The following is a 17,536-nucleotide window of genomic DNA, read 5'->3' on the forward strand; positions in this document are numbered from 1 at the left end:
AAGAACAGGGATGATGGTGATGGCCGCGTTCCACACGGCAGGGGGCTGCCACGGAGACGCGAGGCCCCGGCAGTGAGGAGCAGCGCCCTGTTCCGTGGTGGAGCGCTTGAATCGTGCATCAATCAAGTGTAGGTTTGTTATGGGCAGCTGTGGAGCTACGTTGTGGGCGGTAGAGGGCCATCGCATCCAAATCGATTGTTGTTCTTTATGCTCTCGAGTCTTCACAGCCCCGCACTGACCAGCGTCATTGATGTACCGTCAATTAACGCCCGCGTCCTACATGGATGGCGTGGGCCCTCGTTCAGTAGCGGATGAAGGCCACCCAACGCAGTGCGTATAAATAGAAATCGACGAAGAATTGACTCGTTTACACGCAATTGTATGCCTGTACTGAGGATGTATCGATAATACGCTTTGCATCCGAACCCATCTGGTCTAAAGACAGCGCTGAAAGTGATTTCTATACGCGTGTAACCAAGAGAAATACTGCACCCCGATGTGTAATCGAATCAAGCACGTTGTTGGAGTGTCAAGGCTCAGACCACAATTGAAATATTGTCCCTTCTGATTTACAAATAAGATCCTTAGCCGCAGTCTGGCTCTTCAGCCAGAATAATCATGATACAAACATCGTGTGTCACGTCTCCAAGAGCCCTTATGTACCTGGCAAATGTAAATTACGCAGGGATCGTCGCAACATGCACCTGTTGACGATGAGCATGTGGATTTGCCCATAAGGGCTGTGCGTTTTACCGTTGGGGAATGAAGTCCTTATCAGCACATTTGCAAGCCGTGCCAACCGATTATTACGTTGAAAGGGGAAGTGGGTTTTGGACTTTGAGAAACAGCTGACGAGTGAGATAAACACTCGCACACTGGACCCAAGTTTTGAACAGAACCCCCGTCTCGTACCCAGCCAACGCGACCGGGTTGAAGCGTGTGCACATTCGTGTCACCCCTCTGTTTGGTTTGCGATTGTGGACCGTAACATTCGACAATGACGAATGCAAGTTGTTCGACGATGAATTTCCACGACTGAAGATTGAAAACGCTCGCCGCTTTGACCACTTTAAAGGTACGTATATGGTCCCGTTGCTTGCTACGACGTCTGCAAGTCATTTATAACAGCCCCTTTGTCAATCCACTGCTCGATGAAAGCCACCACATGCCTCGCGTTGTCAGTAACGGGGGTGGATGTTGGAGCGCACTGCTCCACGGCGGTTGAGCCGGCACAAGACCGGTCCAGATATCACCCCACCACTGATGTTTTCCGTGGGTGGAAATCACTCGGGTTCATAGTTGAAGTTGCAGTGTCCACCCGCAGGGGATGGCGGGGGGAGGGACGTCTCCACTATCCACCAAATTCTGATGAGACGGCGGCCGTTTCGCACTCGCGATCGTGCCCTTGGTTATCCTCTCGGGTCTGGAGATTTGGTGTGTGGAGCCCCCATGGGAGTGGTTCTTTACTGCAGCCTTGCTCCCCTTTGGTTTTCAATCGTACAAAAACAAGTATGTTAAACATAGGTTTGATGAAACTGAAGTAATTGTAATTGTACTTCCGTACCCGTGGCTTAATTTGTGTTTTCGATTATTCTAAAAAAGTCTGGCCACGTCTCGCACCCCCAGAAAGGGCATCTCGTACCCCCAGGGGGTGCGACACCCCCAGGTTAAGAGCCACTGGCTGAGGGACATCTACTCCCCCACCACCACCACAAACCCACCCACCGAAAGTCCTGCAGCACCACTTGAGCGCCATGCGCCACATTCACAATCCACCAGATGGCGCTCCACACCACCTCACCGCATGATGAACACAATAACATGCTTGTTGCTTTTATTGGTATTGTACCTCGTTTTCTTTGGTTATGTCGGTAAAGTGACGTAGATAGAAAATACAAAATTAAATAACATTAAAGTAAAAGCAAAAAACTCACGACGTTTCGATCGCAACACAAGCGGGCTTCATCAGGCGGAGAAAAAAAACTGATGGGTGGACCAGAGGCGGCGGAGAGAGAGGAGGAGGGGGGGTTAAGAAACTTTCCCCGTTGGTTCTCAAAGGCCCTGCCGTGAGATCAAATCGAACAGGTCACCTCTGTATGTAGAACTTCTTTCGCACCGTACGTAGCCAACCGTGCTAATCGGAGGTGTAGTAACAGATGTGATAAGATGTTCAAACAACGAATAAAACCCCTATTGCAAGGCGTCAATGCTGCATTCACAACACGTGCTTGATGTTAAATACATGCTGTTGGTAAAATATGGTCAAGCCTCCTCTGCCGGTATCTAGATTATGAATAAACGGGTCCCGTAGACACCTCACTACAATTCAGCACTCTAGGCCAGACACCGCGAAACAAGTCCAACATACATACAGTCGCCCTCCTGCAACAGTGGAGGGCAGAGGAGCGACGCTCACAACAACGAGCGGAGCGCCGGACAGATAAAATGCAGCAAGTTGGCACAGTTGGGGGCACAGGTGGTGCCATCTGTCAGTCAGCTCAGTCAGTCAACCCATGGCACCTTGGTCTGTTCCATGACCTGTCAGCAGGCCTTTGACACTTCACGTTGTCTCAAAGTGCACCGAGCATGGCACCGCCACTGAGAGGTGAATGGCGGCTGCTGTTGTTGTTGTTGTTGCCCGTGTGGCAGTGGTGACCTGTGCAAGGAAGACACGGCAGGTTGTGGTGACATCACAGGCATTGGTCACCATGACCTCTTGACCTTGACTGATTCGTAAACAAAAAACAACTCGACAACGGGAGACGCACGTGAACGTTTCTTACAATTTAACAACTGAGATCAAACGTAATAATAAACAATGAAACAATCTCGGCACACGATGGCCAACTCATTTCGAATGTGAAGCAGGCGGCGCGAATGTTTGGTGAATAAACCGGCAGTATTGACCAGGGCGACCAGCTGGAGTCGTGCCGCGAACCTTTTTGTAACACCGCGCCACCGCTCGGCTATGTCAGCGCGCCCACTCCACATGTCCCAACAACCAAGAGCCTTCCCTTGCGTACGGCGAATCTGCGCGACCGCCCCGGGCCCCGCACTTTGGGGGGAAGGGGCGCGCTTCGACGTCAAGGTGTCAGATGTGAAACTTCCGGCCCTGCCCACAATACTCGGCACTCTGCTGCTGCTGCATTGTGGGAGTCTACCTCTAGTGACCTCCAATCACACCGGGCATCCTCATCGTGTCTACGTCTGTGTGTGTGTCCGTGTATGTCTAAGTGTCAGTGTCTGTGTGTGTGTCCGTGTATGTGTCTAAATGTCAGTGTCTGTGTGTGTCCGTGTATGTGTCTAAGTGTCAATGTCTGTGTGTGTGTCCGTGTATGTGTCTAAGTGTCAATGTCCGTGTGTGTGTCCGTGTATGTGTCTAAGTGTCAATGTCTGTGTGTGTCCGTGTACCTGTGTCAGCCTATGGGATGGTGAACCTATGGGATGGTCAGCCTATGGGATGGTCAGCATATTGGATGGTCAGCATATGGGATGATCAGCCTATGGGATGATCAGCCTATGGGATGGTCAAGATATGGGATGGTCAGCCTATAGGATGGTCAACCTATGGGATGGTCAGCCTATGGGATGGTCTACCTATGGGATGGTCAACCTATGGGGTGGTCAGCCTATGGGATGGTCAGCATATGGGATGGACAGCCTATGGGATGGTCAACCTATGAGGTGGTCAGCCTATGGGATGATCAGCCTATGGGATGGTCAGCCTATGGGATGGTCAACCTATGGGATGGTCAGCCTATGGGATGATCAACCTATGGGATGATCAGCCTATGGGATGGTCAGCCTATGGGATGATCAGCCTATGGGATGATCAGCCTATGGGATGATCAGCCTATGGGATGGTCAGCCTATGGGATGATCAACCTATGGGATGGTCAGCCTATGGGATGATCAACCTATGGGATGATCAGCCTATGGGATGATCAGCCTATGGGATGGTCAGCCTATGGGATGATCAGCCTATGGGATGATCAGCCTATGGGATGGTCAGCCTATGGGATGATCAGCCTATGGGATGGTCAGCCTATGGGATGGTCAGCCTATGGGATGATCAGCCTATGGGATGGTCAGCCTATGGGATGATCAGCCTATGGGATGGTCAGCCTATGGGATGGTCAGCCTATGGGATGATCAGCCTATGGGATGGTCAGCCTATAGGATGGTCAGCCTATGGGATGGTCAGCCTATGGGATGGTCAGCCTATGGGATGGTCAGCCTATGGCGCCTACAAACGCTGTTGGTTCGGATAAAGTGAATTGTGCACAGCGCCGAACAACTGCGCAGCACAGAACAACTGCACGATTGCATCACAATAATAATGGGCACGTGGTGTCGCCTGCTCGCTCAACTCACAACTGAACTCGCGCGAGAAGTCGGGGCACCTGCGGGGGGCGTCGGAGATGGGAGACGCGGCCGCCTTCGAGAGCGGGGGGCCCGCGGGGGGGAGCGAGCCCGGGGGGCCGAGTTCGGGGCCCCCCCAGACGTTCGTGTTCATGGACGCGGAGGCAACGGGGGTGGCGCGCGACCGGCCGCGCATCACCGAGCTGTGCCTCGTGGCCACCGACCGCTTCGCCCTGGAGAACGTGAACTACGGGCCCGGCGGCCTGCCCAGACCGCCACGCGTCCGGGACAAGCTCACGGTGACCACCACCCACCCACCCACGCACTACCCACCCAGAGTGAGATGAAAGGGGAGAAGTAGGAGAGTGCGTGGAGGGAAGTAGAGTGAGATAATATGGGAGAGGTAGGAGAGTGTGTGGAGGGGAGTAGGCTGAGATGAGAGGGGAGAGGTAGGAGAGTGCGTGGAGGGGAGTAGAGTGAGATGAGAGGGAAGAGGTAGGAAAGTGCGTGGAGGGGAGTAGAGTGAGATGAGAGGGGAGAGGTAGGAGAGTGCGTGGAGGGGAGTAGAGTGAGATGAGAGGGGAGAGGCAGGAGAGTGTGTGGAGGGGAGTAGAGTGAGATGATAGGGGAGAGGTAGGAGAGTGCATGGAGTGGAGTGGAGTGAGATGAGAGGGGAGAGGCAGGAGAGTGCGTGGAGTGGAGTAGAGTGAGATGAGAGGGGAGAGGTAGGAGAGTGTGTGGAGGGGAGTAGAGTGAGATGAGAGGGGAGAGGTAGGACAGTGTGTGGAGTGGAGTAGAGTGAGATGAGAGGGGAGAGGTAGGAGAGTGTGTGGAGGGGAGTAGAGTGAGATGAGAGGGGAGAGGCAGGAGAGTGCATGGAGTGGAGTGGAGTGAGTTGAGAGGGGAGAGGCAGGAGAGTGCATGGAGTGGAGTAGAGTGAGATGAGAGGGGAGAGGTAGGAGAGTGTGTGGAGGGGAGTAGAGTGAGATGAGAGGGGAGAGGTAGGAGAGTGCATGGAGTGGAGTGGAGTGAGATGATAGGGGAGAGGTAGGAGAGTGCATGGAGTGGAGTAGAGTGAGATGAGAGGGGAGAGGTAGGAGAGTGTGTGGAGTGAATCAGCGAGCGCTCGATCACCAATCAATTGCGGCGACTCCTTTCCCTTGTGACGTCATAATTCTATCAACCCGCGTGCGTTTTCTGTTGTTTGTTTGTTGTTGTTGTTGTTTGGCTGCTGCTGCTGCTGTTGCCCGCAACAGTTCTGCCTGGACCCCAGCAAGCTGGTGTCGAACACGGCCTACCAGCTCACGGGCCTGAGCAACGAGAAGCTGGCGGAGAATCGGCGCCGTGAGTTCGATGGCGACGCCGTGGCGCTCGTGTCCGGCTTCCTGGCCCGCCAGACGCCGCCCGTGTGCCTCGTGGCGCACAACGGGATCCAGTTTGACTTCCCGCTGCTCAAGGTACACGCGGGGGGGGGGGGGGGGCACGGCGAGCGGGAGACGGTGACGACTTCCACGCTGTTATTGTCGTTGTTGTTGTCGTTGTTGTCGTCGTCGTTGTTGTTGTTGTTGCTTTTGCATTGCGTTTGGGGAAATAAGAGGGAGTTGCCATCGTCTCACTGCCCTGGTCTACTCGGAGCGCTAACGAGCAATCTGCTTCGTTGTCGTTGTAAATTTAAATAAAATGGCAACGTAATAATATTAATTGTGACCTTTTGTTTGTATCATGGGTGGGGGGGGGGGCAAGCCCCCTCCCTCTATTATTAAAACAATAATTTGTTTTCAGTAGTTTACAATTAACATAAAAAAAATTATAAATTAATTTTATTCACCTGCGGTTCCTAACGTGATGGACAAAGGGAACCCCTCCCCTCCAAATATAGAAGTCAAACTCCGCCTATGGTTTTTATATTCGTGTATATATATATGTTCTATTGTATTATAAAGAACATTCTGGCGAAAGAATTGCATTAATATTAATAATAATCGGAGCTCACATTTAAATGTCAGAGCAAGTGGATTCGCTACTCTCACCTCTGAGGTGCGTCATCTGTTTTCGCGTCTGTTCCAAACTTTTCCGCCATTTCAAATCACTCTTTGAATGTTACACGGAAAAACCCCGCGTAGCCAGTTACCCAGCTAGCTTCGGTGGCAACGGCCCTGCAGTAGTCACTAACAGCAGAGTTGTTGTTGTTGTTGTGGTGGTGGTGGTGGTGAGGGGGCCAGCCAGCAGCCAGCCAGGAAAACTTGAGACGTGGATGGTGTTTCATTGGACCTTTTTTGCGAGTATCAGAGTATGAAAAAGAAGAATAGGTGTTACCCATTGTGGCAATACAACAGGTGTGTTAAGATGTTCAAACAGGTACCTTTTGCAAGGAATCAAGTCTGCATTAACCTCACGGACCTCATGGTGAACATGCAAACACACACGCTGTGATAATTATACTCACATTGTCTTTTAAACTGATTGGCCTACACCAGAGACAGCCTTCTAAAGAATGCGCTCAGTCGTATAAACAGTGCAACCCACCGGGCAGCATTAACCACGCGGCAGCCACTAACAGCCAGTCAGCCAGGAAAACTTGCGACATCGATTGTGTTGTGAATAGAGGTTAGTCAACACTATGTAACACGATTTTTGTTCCTAGGTAGTAAGTGTTATTTTCTAATTGCGTATGCCTCAAAAGTACAGAACATGACTATTATTCCCCACAAACTTTGCTTTTGTGACCAGGATTTTACGTGAAGGAATGACACAAATGCACACCACGTTTTCTCATTGAAAATAGGTATATTTCAAAATATCAATGTCCTGGTCACAAAAGCAAAGTTTGTGGGGAATAATAGCCATTTTCTGTACTTTTGAGGCATAAGCAATTAGGAAATAATACTCACTACCCAGGAACAAAACAACACAATGTTTGTTACACAGTGTTATTATTCACCTCGCGATGATCGCCACGCACATCGCCACGCGCATCAAGAGCCGCACCAACAGTTCAGCGCGGCACTAACCAACACCCGATGGTGGGAGCCGCAGGTGGAGTTCTTTCGCGTCGGCGCTTCCCTGCCGGCCGCCACGCTCTGCGCTGACACCCTCCCCGCGCTGCGCTCCATCATGGCCAGCAACACCGCGTGGCAGCCGCCCTGCGGAGGAGCGACGCAACCGGGGGGGGCTCCCGGCGTCCGCGGCCGCAAGCGCAAGCTCAGGGCCGACGGCGGCGAGGCGGCGGGGGCCCTCTCCGACGAGGCCATCCAGGAGGTGACGGAGACGCGCGGCGGAGATTCGAACGAAATCGTAAAAGCAAACGGGGCAGAAGCGACGATGACGATGGGGTGGTGGTGGTGATCGTGAAACGCGAACGTCGAGCGGTTGCTCGTGACGCTTCTCTTCCGCGTGAGCGTTCAGGTCGCCTCTTTTACAGCCACGAGGTCGTGGTAGAAATTAGGCATTCCCATGGCAGGACAAGTATCGTTACATGGCAAACCACTGCTGACTTATTCTTTGGGTCTTTCGGAAAAGCCACGTAGATAGAAAAAAGTAAAAAAAATAACAACAAGCAATCGTCTTCAGATGAGGATCGTCTTCAGATGAAGACGATTCAGATGAAGATGATTGCTTGTGTTGCGATCGAAATGTCGTGATATTGCTATTATTTTTATTATTATTCTTTTTTCTAACAACGTGGCTTTACCGAAAGACCCAAAGAATATGAATTCCTGCAGTCACGAAAGCTTTAAGTCAACACTGCTGACTTGTTTTTTTTTACAACAGGTGGGTACGTATTTTATTGACCATGTAGGAATGATAGGCTGAGTACCTGGTGCATTGTGTAAACATCAACAGACAACCACCGTTGACTTCCCCACAAACGGGTACTGATTTTATCGACCCCTCCTCCTCCAAGTGATGATGGGCCGAGTCAACCACCGACCATAAGTTGAATTCGCAACCTTTAAATTGCGAGTCGCTGGGGCTATCGTGGAGCCACTGGTCAGGTTGTGATTTAACATCCGTACAAACAGCTGCTGGCCCTTAGGAGTCGCTCAATATCGGAGCTTAATTTGCAGCCGGGGGCTGTCAATGTTCGTGACCCGGAAAAAAAGTATATTTTTTATCATGGATTTTAATACATTCACACCACACCTACTCGTGCACCTCTCCCGTACACTTTCTAACACCAAATCCAGTCCAGCAACGACCCGGGCAAATGTTCAGTGCCAACTTAAGCCCCACGCTTTGAAGACCTTCAATCTATGGGCAGTGGTGAGTCAATGTGCGGTGTTGAGTTTATGGGCAGTGTTGAGTCTATGTGCAGTGTTGAGTCCATGGGCAGTGTTGAGTCTCTGTGCAGTGTTGAGTCTATGTGCAGTGTTGAGTCTATGGGCAGTGTTGAGTTTATGGGCAGTGTTGAGTATATGTGCAGTGTTGAGTCTATGGGCAGTGTTGAGTCCATGGGCAGTGTTGAGTCTATGTGCAGTGTTGAGTCTATGTGCAGTGTTGAGTCTATGGGCAGTGTTGAGTCTATGGGCAGTGTTGAGTCTATGGACAGTGTTGAGTCTATGGACAGTGTTGAGTCCATGGGCAGTGTTGAGTCTATGTGCAGTGTTGAGTCTATGGGCAGTGTTGAGTCTATGGGCAGTGTTGAGTCTATGGGCAGTGCTGAGTCTATGGGCAGTGTTGAGTCTATGGGCAGTGTTGAGTCTATGGGCAGTGTTGAGTCTATGGGCAGTGTTGAGTCTATCTGCAGTGTTGAGTCTATGGGCATGTTGAGTCTATGGGCAGTGTTGAGTCTATGGGCAGTGCTGAGTCTATGGGCAGTGTTGAGTCTATGGGCAGTGTTGAGTCTATGGGCAGTGTTGAGTCTATGGGCAGTGTTGAGTCTATCGGCAGTGCTGAGTCTATGGGCAGTGTTGAGTCTATGGGCAGTGTTGAGTCTATGGGCAGTGTTGAGTCCATGGGCAGTGTTGAGTCTATGTGCAGTGTTGAGTCTATGGGCAGTGTTGAGTCTATGGGCAGTGTTGAGTCTATGGGCAGTGTTGAGTCTATGGGCAGTGTTGAGTCTATCTGCAGTGTTGAGTCTATAGACAGTGTTGAGTCTATGGACAGTGTTGAGTCTATGGACAGTTAAATTTCGATTTAAAGCTTTCGTGACTGCAGGGATTCATCTTCTTGGTTTTTTCGGTAAAGTCACGTAGAAGGGAAGTAATAAAATAATAAAAATAAAACATAATAAAATGAAACAATTTTCACGACGTTTCGGCCACAACGCAAGCAGCCGTCCTCAGGTGAAGAATGAGACACTCAAGCTAGGAACTTACATATAAGCTGGGTTGGGGGTGGTAGAAGAGCGCCTTAACAAAAAGAATGTGCATATCAAGATGAGTTTAGCATATACATGGGAAATGCGCAGGGGGCGGGGGGGCTTCAAAGTCATACCATGCCCACGCACTATGCAGGATCAAGAGCACCAAGGGGGGTGCAGGGATTAGCATTAACAAAGGAAAGGAATGCCAATGATATGTAACTGCAGTAACTAAACAACACCGTAGAAAACTAAGGTATAAACTACATACAAAGACTAAAATATAAACTGCATAGCACCATCAGTATACCTACTATACTTTACAATAAGCTGAGTTACTAACAGCAAGTAATACATTACAATTCTACGTCGTAAAAGTTATATAATATGCTTCCCTCTAAACTTTATTCTCTTACATCAACCGAGCATATACCGTACTATATACTGCCATAGATAAACCCAACATTAAATTATATACTGTATTGCAATAAACCACATTTCAACATAATACTATGTATTATTCTACCTACCCTAATGTGTATCAAAATGGTTTATTACGTCCTTCGAATGATTGCTAAGCCAGAATCCATCTTCTCGATTAAAATTGTCTCTGTGTTTGTATATGTGGATCGCCTCATGAACGAATCTCTCATGATAGCCAGGTGGCTTGCAGAGAACCTCTGTCTTGGAGAAGTCAATGTCATGTGAGCCCACTGAGTTCTAACAGTGATCTGCCACGGCTGAGGTGTTTGTCCTACCGTGTTTCAGGTCAGCTTTATGTTCACGGATGCGGTCCGAGACATGTCGTTTGGTTTGTCCAATGTAACTGCTACCACAGAGGCAACTTAGTTTGTAGACACCAGGGTGCTGTATGTCTGGAACCACATCTTTTACAGACGGTACCAGATCACGGATTTTATGTACTGTGTTGAATCGGACCTGGATCTTGTGAATAATCAGGATTTTGGAGATCTTTTTTGTGACCCCAGCAATGTAAGGTAAGGTGATGGTCTTGAAAGGCTCCTCAACAGGATCCTTCTTGATGGTTGGAGAGATGGCTTTGCGGATTGTGTAGTCGGAGTAACCATTAGCCTTAAGAGCTTGGCGTATGTGTTTGAGTTCACTGGACATGTGTTCATGGTCGGATATGCATTGGGCTCTATGATATAGAGTCTTGATGAGGGAATTCTTCTGGGATAGATGGTGGTGGGAATCCGGTTTCAGATAAGCGTCCGTATGGGTGGATTTTCTGTAGACAGAGTGGCTCATTGAACCATCAGGTCTCCTTTTGATTAGGACATCCAAAAAGGGTAGCTTGCCATCTTTTTCGACTTCCATGGTGAATCTGATGGCTGGGTGTATGGGATTGATGTGGTCAAGAAATTGGTCTAGAGCAGGCCGGCCATGTGGCCAGATGACAAAACTGTCGTCTACGTACCTCTTCCATAAGGTCGGGCGTAGAGTGGCAGTCTGGATGGCGTCCGTCTCAAATTTCTCCATGAAGATGTTAGCTACAACCGGAGATAGGGGGGAGCCCATTGGGGTGCCTTCAATTTGCTTGTAGAAAGTTTTATTCCAGGTGAAGTATGTATTGGTTAAGCAGTGTCTCACCAGGGGGGGTACCCCAGCATGCAGTCCCTGATGAACCAAGTCTTCAATGATTGCGATGGTGTCAGGTACAGGAACCTTGGTGAATAAGGAAACCACATCAAAACTGACAAGCAGGTCGTCTGGGGACAGGGCAATCCCCTTGATTGTCGATACCAGGTCAGTAGAGTTTAGTACCGCAGAGGTGGTTTTTCCAGTGAAAGGCCGTAGGATTTCAGACAAAAAACGAGCCAATTTATAGGTGGGGGAGTTGATAGTAGAGACAATGGGACGAAGAGGTGTATCTTCTTTATGTATCTTTGGTAAGCCGTATAATCTTGGTGGTCTGGCTGCAGAAGGTTTCAACGAGAACTGTTTGGTCTGATCAAATAAAGCGGTTGAATCAGAAATTATATTGTTGGTTTTAGTGACAAGGCTGTTGGTGGGGTCTCTTTTTATTTTTGTATAGCTACCATCGTTGAGTAGTTTTTGAATTTTGTTGTTGTATTCTATTTTGTCCATGATGACAGTGGCATTGCCTTTGTCGGCTGAGAGGATGACAATGTCATCCCTCTTTTTTAATTGAGCTAATTCAAAACGCTCATCTTTGCTGATGTTGCTAGCTGGCATCTTGGCGTTTTTGAGGGTTGCTGCTGTAACTTCTTCTAATGCGAAACGAATTCTGTCTAGAACTAGCTTAGCTCTTATCTCAGAGAAAATCAGACTTACGCGCACCGAACTAGATCAGTTAGACAAGACACTCTACAAATCACACTTATCTTTGAGTGCAACAATGTCCACATCGGGTTGGGAACATGTAGAAAAAATGACTGCCTCTTCAGCTGCCGCTATGTCGACTAAATGTAAGGACAACTTGATTTCCAAATTCAACCGCCTCTCAAACAAGAAACCGGACCCACACATTGAAAAGCTAGATGTTAACAAAGTCGTAATTAATCGCAGTAACAAGCCTATTTCTGAAGGTTTGAAATCCGTTTTAGCTAAAGGACTAAACTTTGCAGTCACACCTAGACACATACCAGTTAATGATATAATTGCTCGAGTGGATGTAGCTCTCAAGGGCTTGAGTCACATCGCTGCAGACGTAGCTAGATCTGAAATCTCTGCAACCCTCAAAAACGCCAAGATGCCAGCTAGCAACATCAGCAAAGATGAGCGTTTTGAATTAGCTCAATTAAAAAAGAGGGATGACATTGTCATCCTCTCAGCCGACAAAGGCAATGCCACTGTCATCATGGACAAAATAGAATACAACAACAAAATTCAAGAACTACTCAACGATGGTAGCTATACAAAAATAAAAAGAGACCCCACCAACAGCCTTGTCACTAAAACCAACAATATCATTTCTGATTCAACCGCTTTATTTGATCAGACCAAACAGTTCTCGTTGAAACCTTCTGCAGCCAGACCACCAAGATTATACGGCTTACCAAAGATACATAAAGAAGATACACCTCTTCGTTCCATTGTCTCTACTATCAACTCCCCCACCTATAAATTGGCTCGTTTTTTGTCTGAAATCCTACGGCCTTTCACTGGAAAAACCACCTCTGCGGTACTAAACTCTACTGACCTGGTATCGACAATCAAGGGGATTGCCCTGTCCCCAGACGACCTGCTTGTCAGTTTTGATGTGGTTTCCTTATTCACCAAGGTTCCTGTACCTGACACCATCGCAATCATTGAAGACTTGGTTCATCAGGGACTGAATGCTGGGGTACCCCCCCTGGTGAGACACTGCTTAACCAATACATACTTCACCTGGAATAAAACTTTCTACAAGCAAATTGAAGGCACCCCAATGGGCTCCCCCCTATCTCCGGTTGTAGCTAACATCTTCATGGAGAAATTTGAGACGGACGCCATCCAGACTGCCACTCTACGCCCGACCTTATGGAAGAGGTACGTAGACGACACTTTTGTCATCTGGCCACATGGCCGGCCTGCTCTAGACCAATTTCTTGACCACATCAATTCCATACACCCAGCCATCAGATTCACCATGGAAGTCGAAAAAGATGGCAAGCTACCCTTTTTGGATGTCCTAATCAAAAGGAGACCTGATGGTTCAATGAGCCACTCTGTCTACAGGAAATCCACCCATACGGACGCTTATCTGAAACCGGATTCCCACCACCATCCATCCCAGAAGAATTCCCTCATCAAGACTCTATATCATAGAGCCCAATGCATATCCGACCATGAACACATGTCCAGTGAACTCAAACACATACGCCAAGCTCTTAAGGCTAATGGTTACTCCGACTACACAATCCGCAAAGCCATCTCTCCAACCATCAAGAAGGATCCTGTTGAGGAGCCTTTCAAGACCATCACCTTACCTTACATTGCTGGGGTCACAAAAAAGATCTCCAAAATCCTGATTATTCACAAGATCCAGGTCCGATTCAACACAGTACATAAAATCCGTGATCTGGTACCGTCTGTAAAAGATGTGGTTCCAGACATACAGCACCCTGGTGTTTACAAACTAAGTTGCCTCTGTGGTAGCAGTTACATTGGACAAACCAAACGACATGTCTCGGACCGCATCCGTGAACATAAAGCTGACCTGAAACACGGTAGGACAAACACCTCAGCCGTGGCAGATCACTGTTACAACTCAGTGGGCTCACATGACATTGACTTCTCCAAGACAGAGGTTCTCTGCAAGCCACCTGGCTATCATGAGAGATTCGTTCATGAGGCGATCCACATATACAAACACAGAGACAATTTTAATCGAGAAGATGGATTCTGGCTTAGCAATCATTCGAAGGACGTAATAAACCATTTTGATACACATTAGGGTAGGTAGAATAATACATAGTGTTATGTTGAAATGTGGTTTATTGCAATACAGTATATAATTTAATGTTGGGTTTATCTATGGCAGTATATAGTACGGTATATGCTCGGTTGATGTAAGAGAATAAAGTTTAGAGGGAAGCATATTATATAACTTTTACGACGTAGAATTGTAATGTATTACTTGCTGTTAGTAACTCAGCTTATTGTAGAGTATAGTAGGTATACTGATGGTGCTATGCAGTTTATATTTTAGTCTTTGTATGTAGTTTATACCTTAGTTTTCTACGGTGTTGTTTAGTTACTGCAGCTACATATCATTGGCATTCCTTTCCTTTGTTAATGCTAATCCCTGCACCCCCCTTGGTGCTCTTGATCCTGCATAGTGCGTGGGCATGGTATGACTTTGAAGCCCCCCCGCCCCCTGCGCATTTCCCATGTATATGCTAAACTCATCTTGATATGCACATTCTTTTTGTTAAGGCGCTCTTCTACCACCCCCAACCCAGCGTATATGTAAGTTCCTAGCTTGAGTGTCTCATTCTTCACCTGAGGATGGCTGCTTGCGTTGTGGCCGAAACGTCGTGAGAATTGTTTCATTTTATTATGTTTTATTTTTATTATTTTATTACTTCCCTTCTACGTGACTCTATGGACAGTGTTGAGTCTATGGACAGTGTTGAGTCTATGGCAGTGCTGCTGAATGTACAAATGGAAGTTGATTCCAGTAGACGGGTGCAAGAAGGGAGAAGGGCCGAACACGGTGATTGGGCACAGGGAGAAGGAGTGACACACACACACAGAAAATCAAAACCAAATGAATCCAACGCCATCCAAGCCCCCCCCCCCTCGCCTCCCACCCTGCCCCCATTGAACCCCGGCCAGGTGGTGGCGGCCGGCGGTGTGAAGTTCGGTCTGAGCGACCTGTACGAGCTGTTCTTCGGACGCGGCCCGCCCGCGGGGCTGCACAACGCCGAGACGGACGCGCTCACGCTGCTACGCATCGCCCAGCGCCGCGCGCCGCAGCTGCTCCCCTGGATCGACGGCCACGCGCGGCCCCTCGCCGACATCCCCCTCCTCTACGTGCCCAGCCCCTCCAAGCGGAAGCCTGCCAGGGCCGCAGCCGTGGCCACCGCTGTGGCGGCACCGGCCGTGTGACCTTTCCCCGCTACCACCCACACCAACCCCCCCACACCCAGGGAGCGCCGCAGGTGGCGAGCACCGTGGGGGCCCCCGGGAAATTGTTTATTCTGAAGTGTTGTTGTTGTTGTGTTCGCAGTGCCACCTCTCTGTCACTTCTGTCACTGCACTGGGAGGCGTTGTATATGTGTAGTGTACTAGCGCCGGCTGGTGGACAGCAGCGGCAACTGCGGTGGACAGACAGCACACCTGCCGGTGAGGGCGTGCACGGGGTGTGGGTAGAGGGAGGAACTAGGGCAAGGGTCACAGAGGACCCCGTCTGGAGGCCCCTGGAACCTGCTAGCGGGTTCCAGAAGGGAGGCGCGGTCAGGGCGGAGCCAGGCCGCGCTGGGGAGAATAAAAGGAGCTGAGAGCGGGGGGCTCGAGGCTGCCGGTTCTGGGCGTGGACTCGTCTCGTCGTCGCTGCCGTCTTCGCTAGATGTTGCGCTGCTGGAAGTTGTTGGCTGTCTCAGTCAGCGCCGTCAGTGTTTGACGGCTAGGGTTGTGTACAGGCCAGGCTGAGCTACAGTGGAGAGTGTGCGGACGAGACTGTGAAAGGTGTTAATAAAGAAGGTGCCACCTAGAAACTCTGTCTCTGAATCGTTGGCACTACACTCACGTCAGGGACCGGCAACCTGCGGCTCCGGAACCGCACGTGGCTCTGTTAAAAGGACTGCTTCGTGACCGTCATAATTTTTTATACATTGACGGTTTTTTTTTCATACTGAATTATCAGAAAAATGGCTCATTGTTATTTTGGTTGCCGGTCCCCTGGTATAAATGAAAATGATTGTTGATGATGAGCGCACTGAAATAAAAAAAAACGCGGTGTTGCCAGTACAAACGCATTTCCGTCCACTACCTGCTCAGTAATTCGTTTGCAGGCCACTTAGAAATGGTGGAGGTCTCATGTGGCCATTGACCATGTGACGTGAAGTCACAGGTCGTATGAAAACCAAGCTGTGAGTGGTATTAGGGCTACGGGGGCCAGATATTCCCAGGCCCTGTTGTACGGATTCAAAGGGCGCGTTTTGGCTATTTAGTTTATTTTTTATCAGAGCTGCTGATGAAAGGTAAATACGTACCCTGAACCCAATTTACAGTCGGCAACGCAGACCATAAACTTAAAGAGGCTGCCCAGTTCTAATTAGCTGCATGGGAAAGCAGGGTTAAGCTCTGAGTGTGGCAGGTCTATTTTTAAATCTCGACTTAAAGCTTTCGTGACTGCAGGAATTCATATTCTTTGGGTCTTTCGGTAAAGTCACGTAGATATGTTCAAAGAAAATAACAAAACAAAAACTACGACGTTTCGATCGCAACACAAGCGGTCGTCTTCCTGAAAACGACCGCTTGTGTTTCGATCGAAACGTCGCAGTTTTTGTTTTGTTATTTTCTTTGAACCTATCTGCGTGACTTTACCGATAGACCCATAAAATAGGTCTATTTTTAGTTTATTTTACCAGGTACGCCCCACTGAGCTATACACTCAGAATCGACGTCGCCACAAATGATAGCTCAACGAAGTGGCTTATCGCGTGGAAATGTATAACAGCCAAATATTCTAAATGCGTGACGTTGATTTTAAATGTGGAGGGAAAAACCGGAGGACCCGGAGAAAAATCCAGGCGACCACAAGGAGAGAGACACACAAACTCCAAAGTTTGGCCATCCAGACCAAGTGAACCCCAAGGTGGTGGAGACTTGTACATGAAGTAGCTGGGCAGCTCCGTGGTTTCGCAGTGGGAAGCAATATGCACAGACACATTTTAAATGTAACTTTAACAAAAAAAATACCGTTTTACACGATATGGTGACTGTAGAGTAATGGTTTATAAAGCGTCAAATAATGTTAAGGTTCGCTATGAGTAGCACTGCTACTGATTCATGTTATAAACTTCTTCAGGTTATTACTTTTATATCCAGCTTTTGTCCATTCACATTCGTCCTGAAAAAATAGTTCAACATGTTTTTTTAACAATCATAATAATAACAACAGCAAGTGTGTCATTTGTAACATTGTCGTGTTCAACAATCAAGTGAGAAAGAAAATACAGAGTAGGTTAAAAAGTAAGCACAATCGAGCTAAGGTCCAGACATCACAACCACCTCTATTATACACATGCTGCATGTTGGTTGCAATCTTCTACGGAAGGAGATATCGCAGATCTACCTCTAAAATCGATTCTAGGTCCCGCGTGTGCACGCGAGGGTGCAGCACTTCCTCACTTGCCATGCCTCAGCGAAGCTCCGCAAAGTGACAGAGAGACGGATCTT

At 48.6% G+C, this 17,536-nt stretch overlaps 1 protein-coding gene across 1 annotated transcript; it reads left to right on the plus strand.

Annotated features, from left to right (window-relative positions):
• Nucleotides 1–841: 841 nt before the first annotated feature.
• TREX2 (three prime repair exonuclease 2) lies at nt 842–15,849 on the plus strand. The gene is made up of 5 exons (XM_078614574.1): nt 842–1,075; nt 4,395–4,661; nt 5,619–5,819; nt 7,399–7,620; nt 14,969–15,849. The coding sequence occupies exons 2-5, from the start codon at nt 4,422–4,424 to the stop codon at nt 15,239–15,241; spliced, it is 936 nt and encodes a 311-aa protein (XP_078470700.1). The 5' UTR covers nt 842–1,075; nt 4,395–4,421; the 3' UTR covers nt 15,242–15,849.
• The last annotated feature ends 1,687 nt before the right edge of the window (nt 15,850–17,536 follow it).

The sequence above is a fragment of the Lampetra planeri genome, chromosome 44 (genome assembly GCF_965212315.1).
Source record: "Lampetra planeri chromosome 44, kcLamPlan1.2.h2, whole genome shotgun sequence".
NCBI lineage: Eukaryota > Metazoa > Chordata > Hyperoartia > Petromyzontiformes > Petromyzontidae > Lampetra > Lampetra planeri.

Coding starts and splice junctions, on each gene's coding strand:
- TREX2 (XM_078614574.1), top strand. CDS start 4,422: ATGGGAGACGCGGCCGCCTTCGAGAGCGGGGGGCCCGCGGGGGGGAGC. Junction 4,662..5,618: donor GCGTCCGGGACAAGCTCACG/GTGACCACCACC, acceptor TGCCCGCAACAG/TTCTGCCTGGACCCCAGCAA. Junction 7,621..14,968: donor CCGACGAGGCCATCCAGGAG/GTGACGGAGACG, acceptor AACCCCGGCCAG/GTGGTGGCGGCCGGCGGTGT.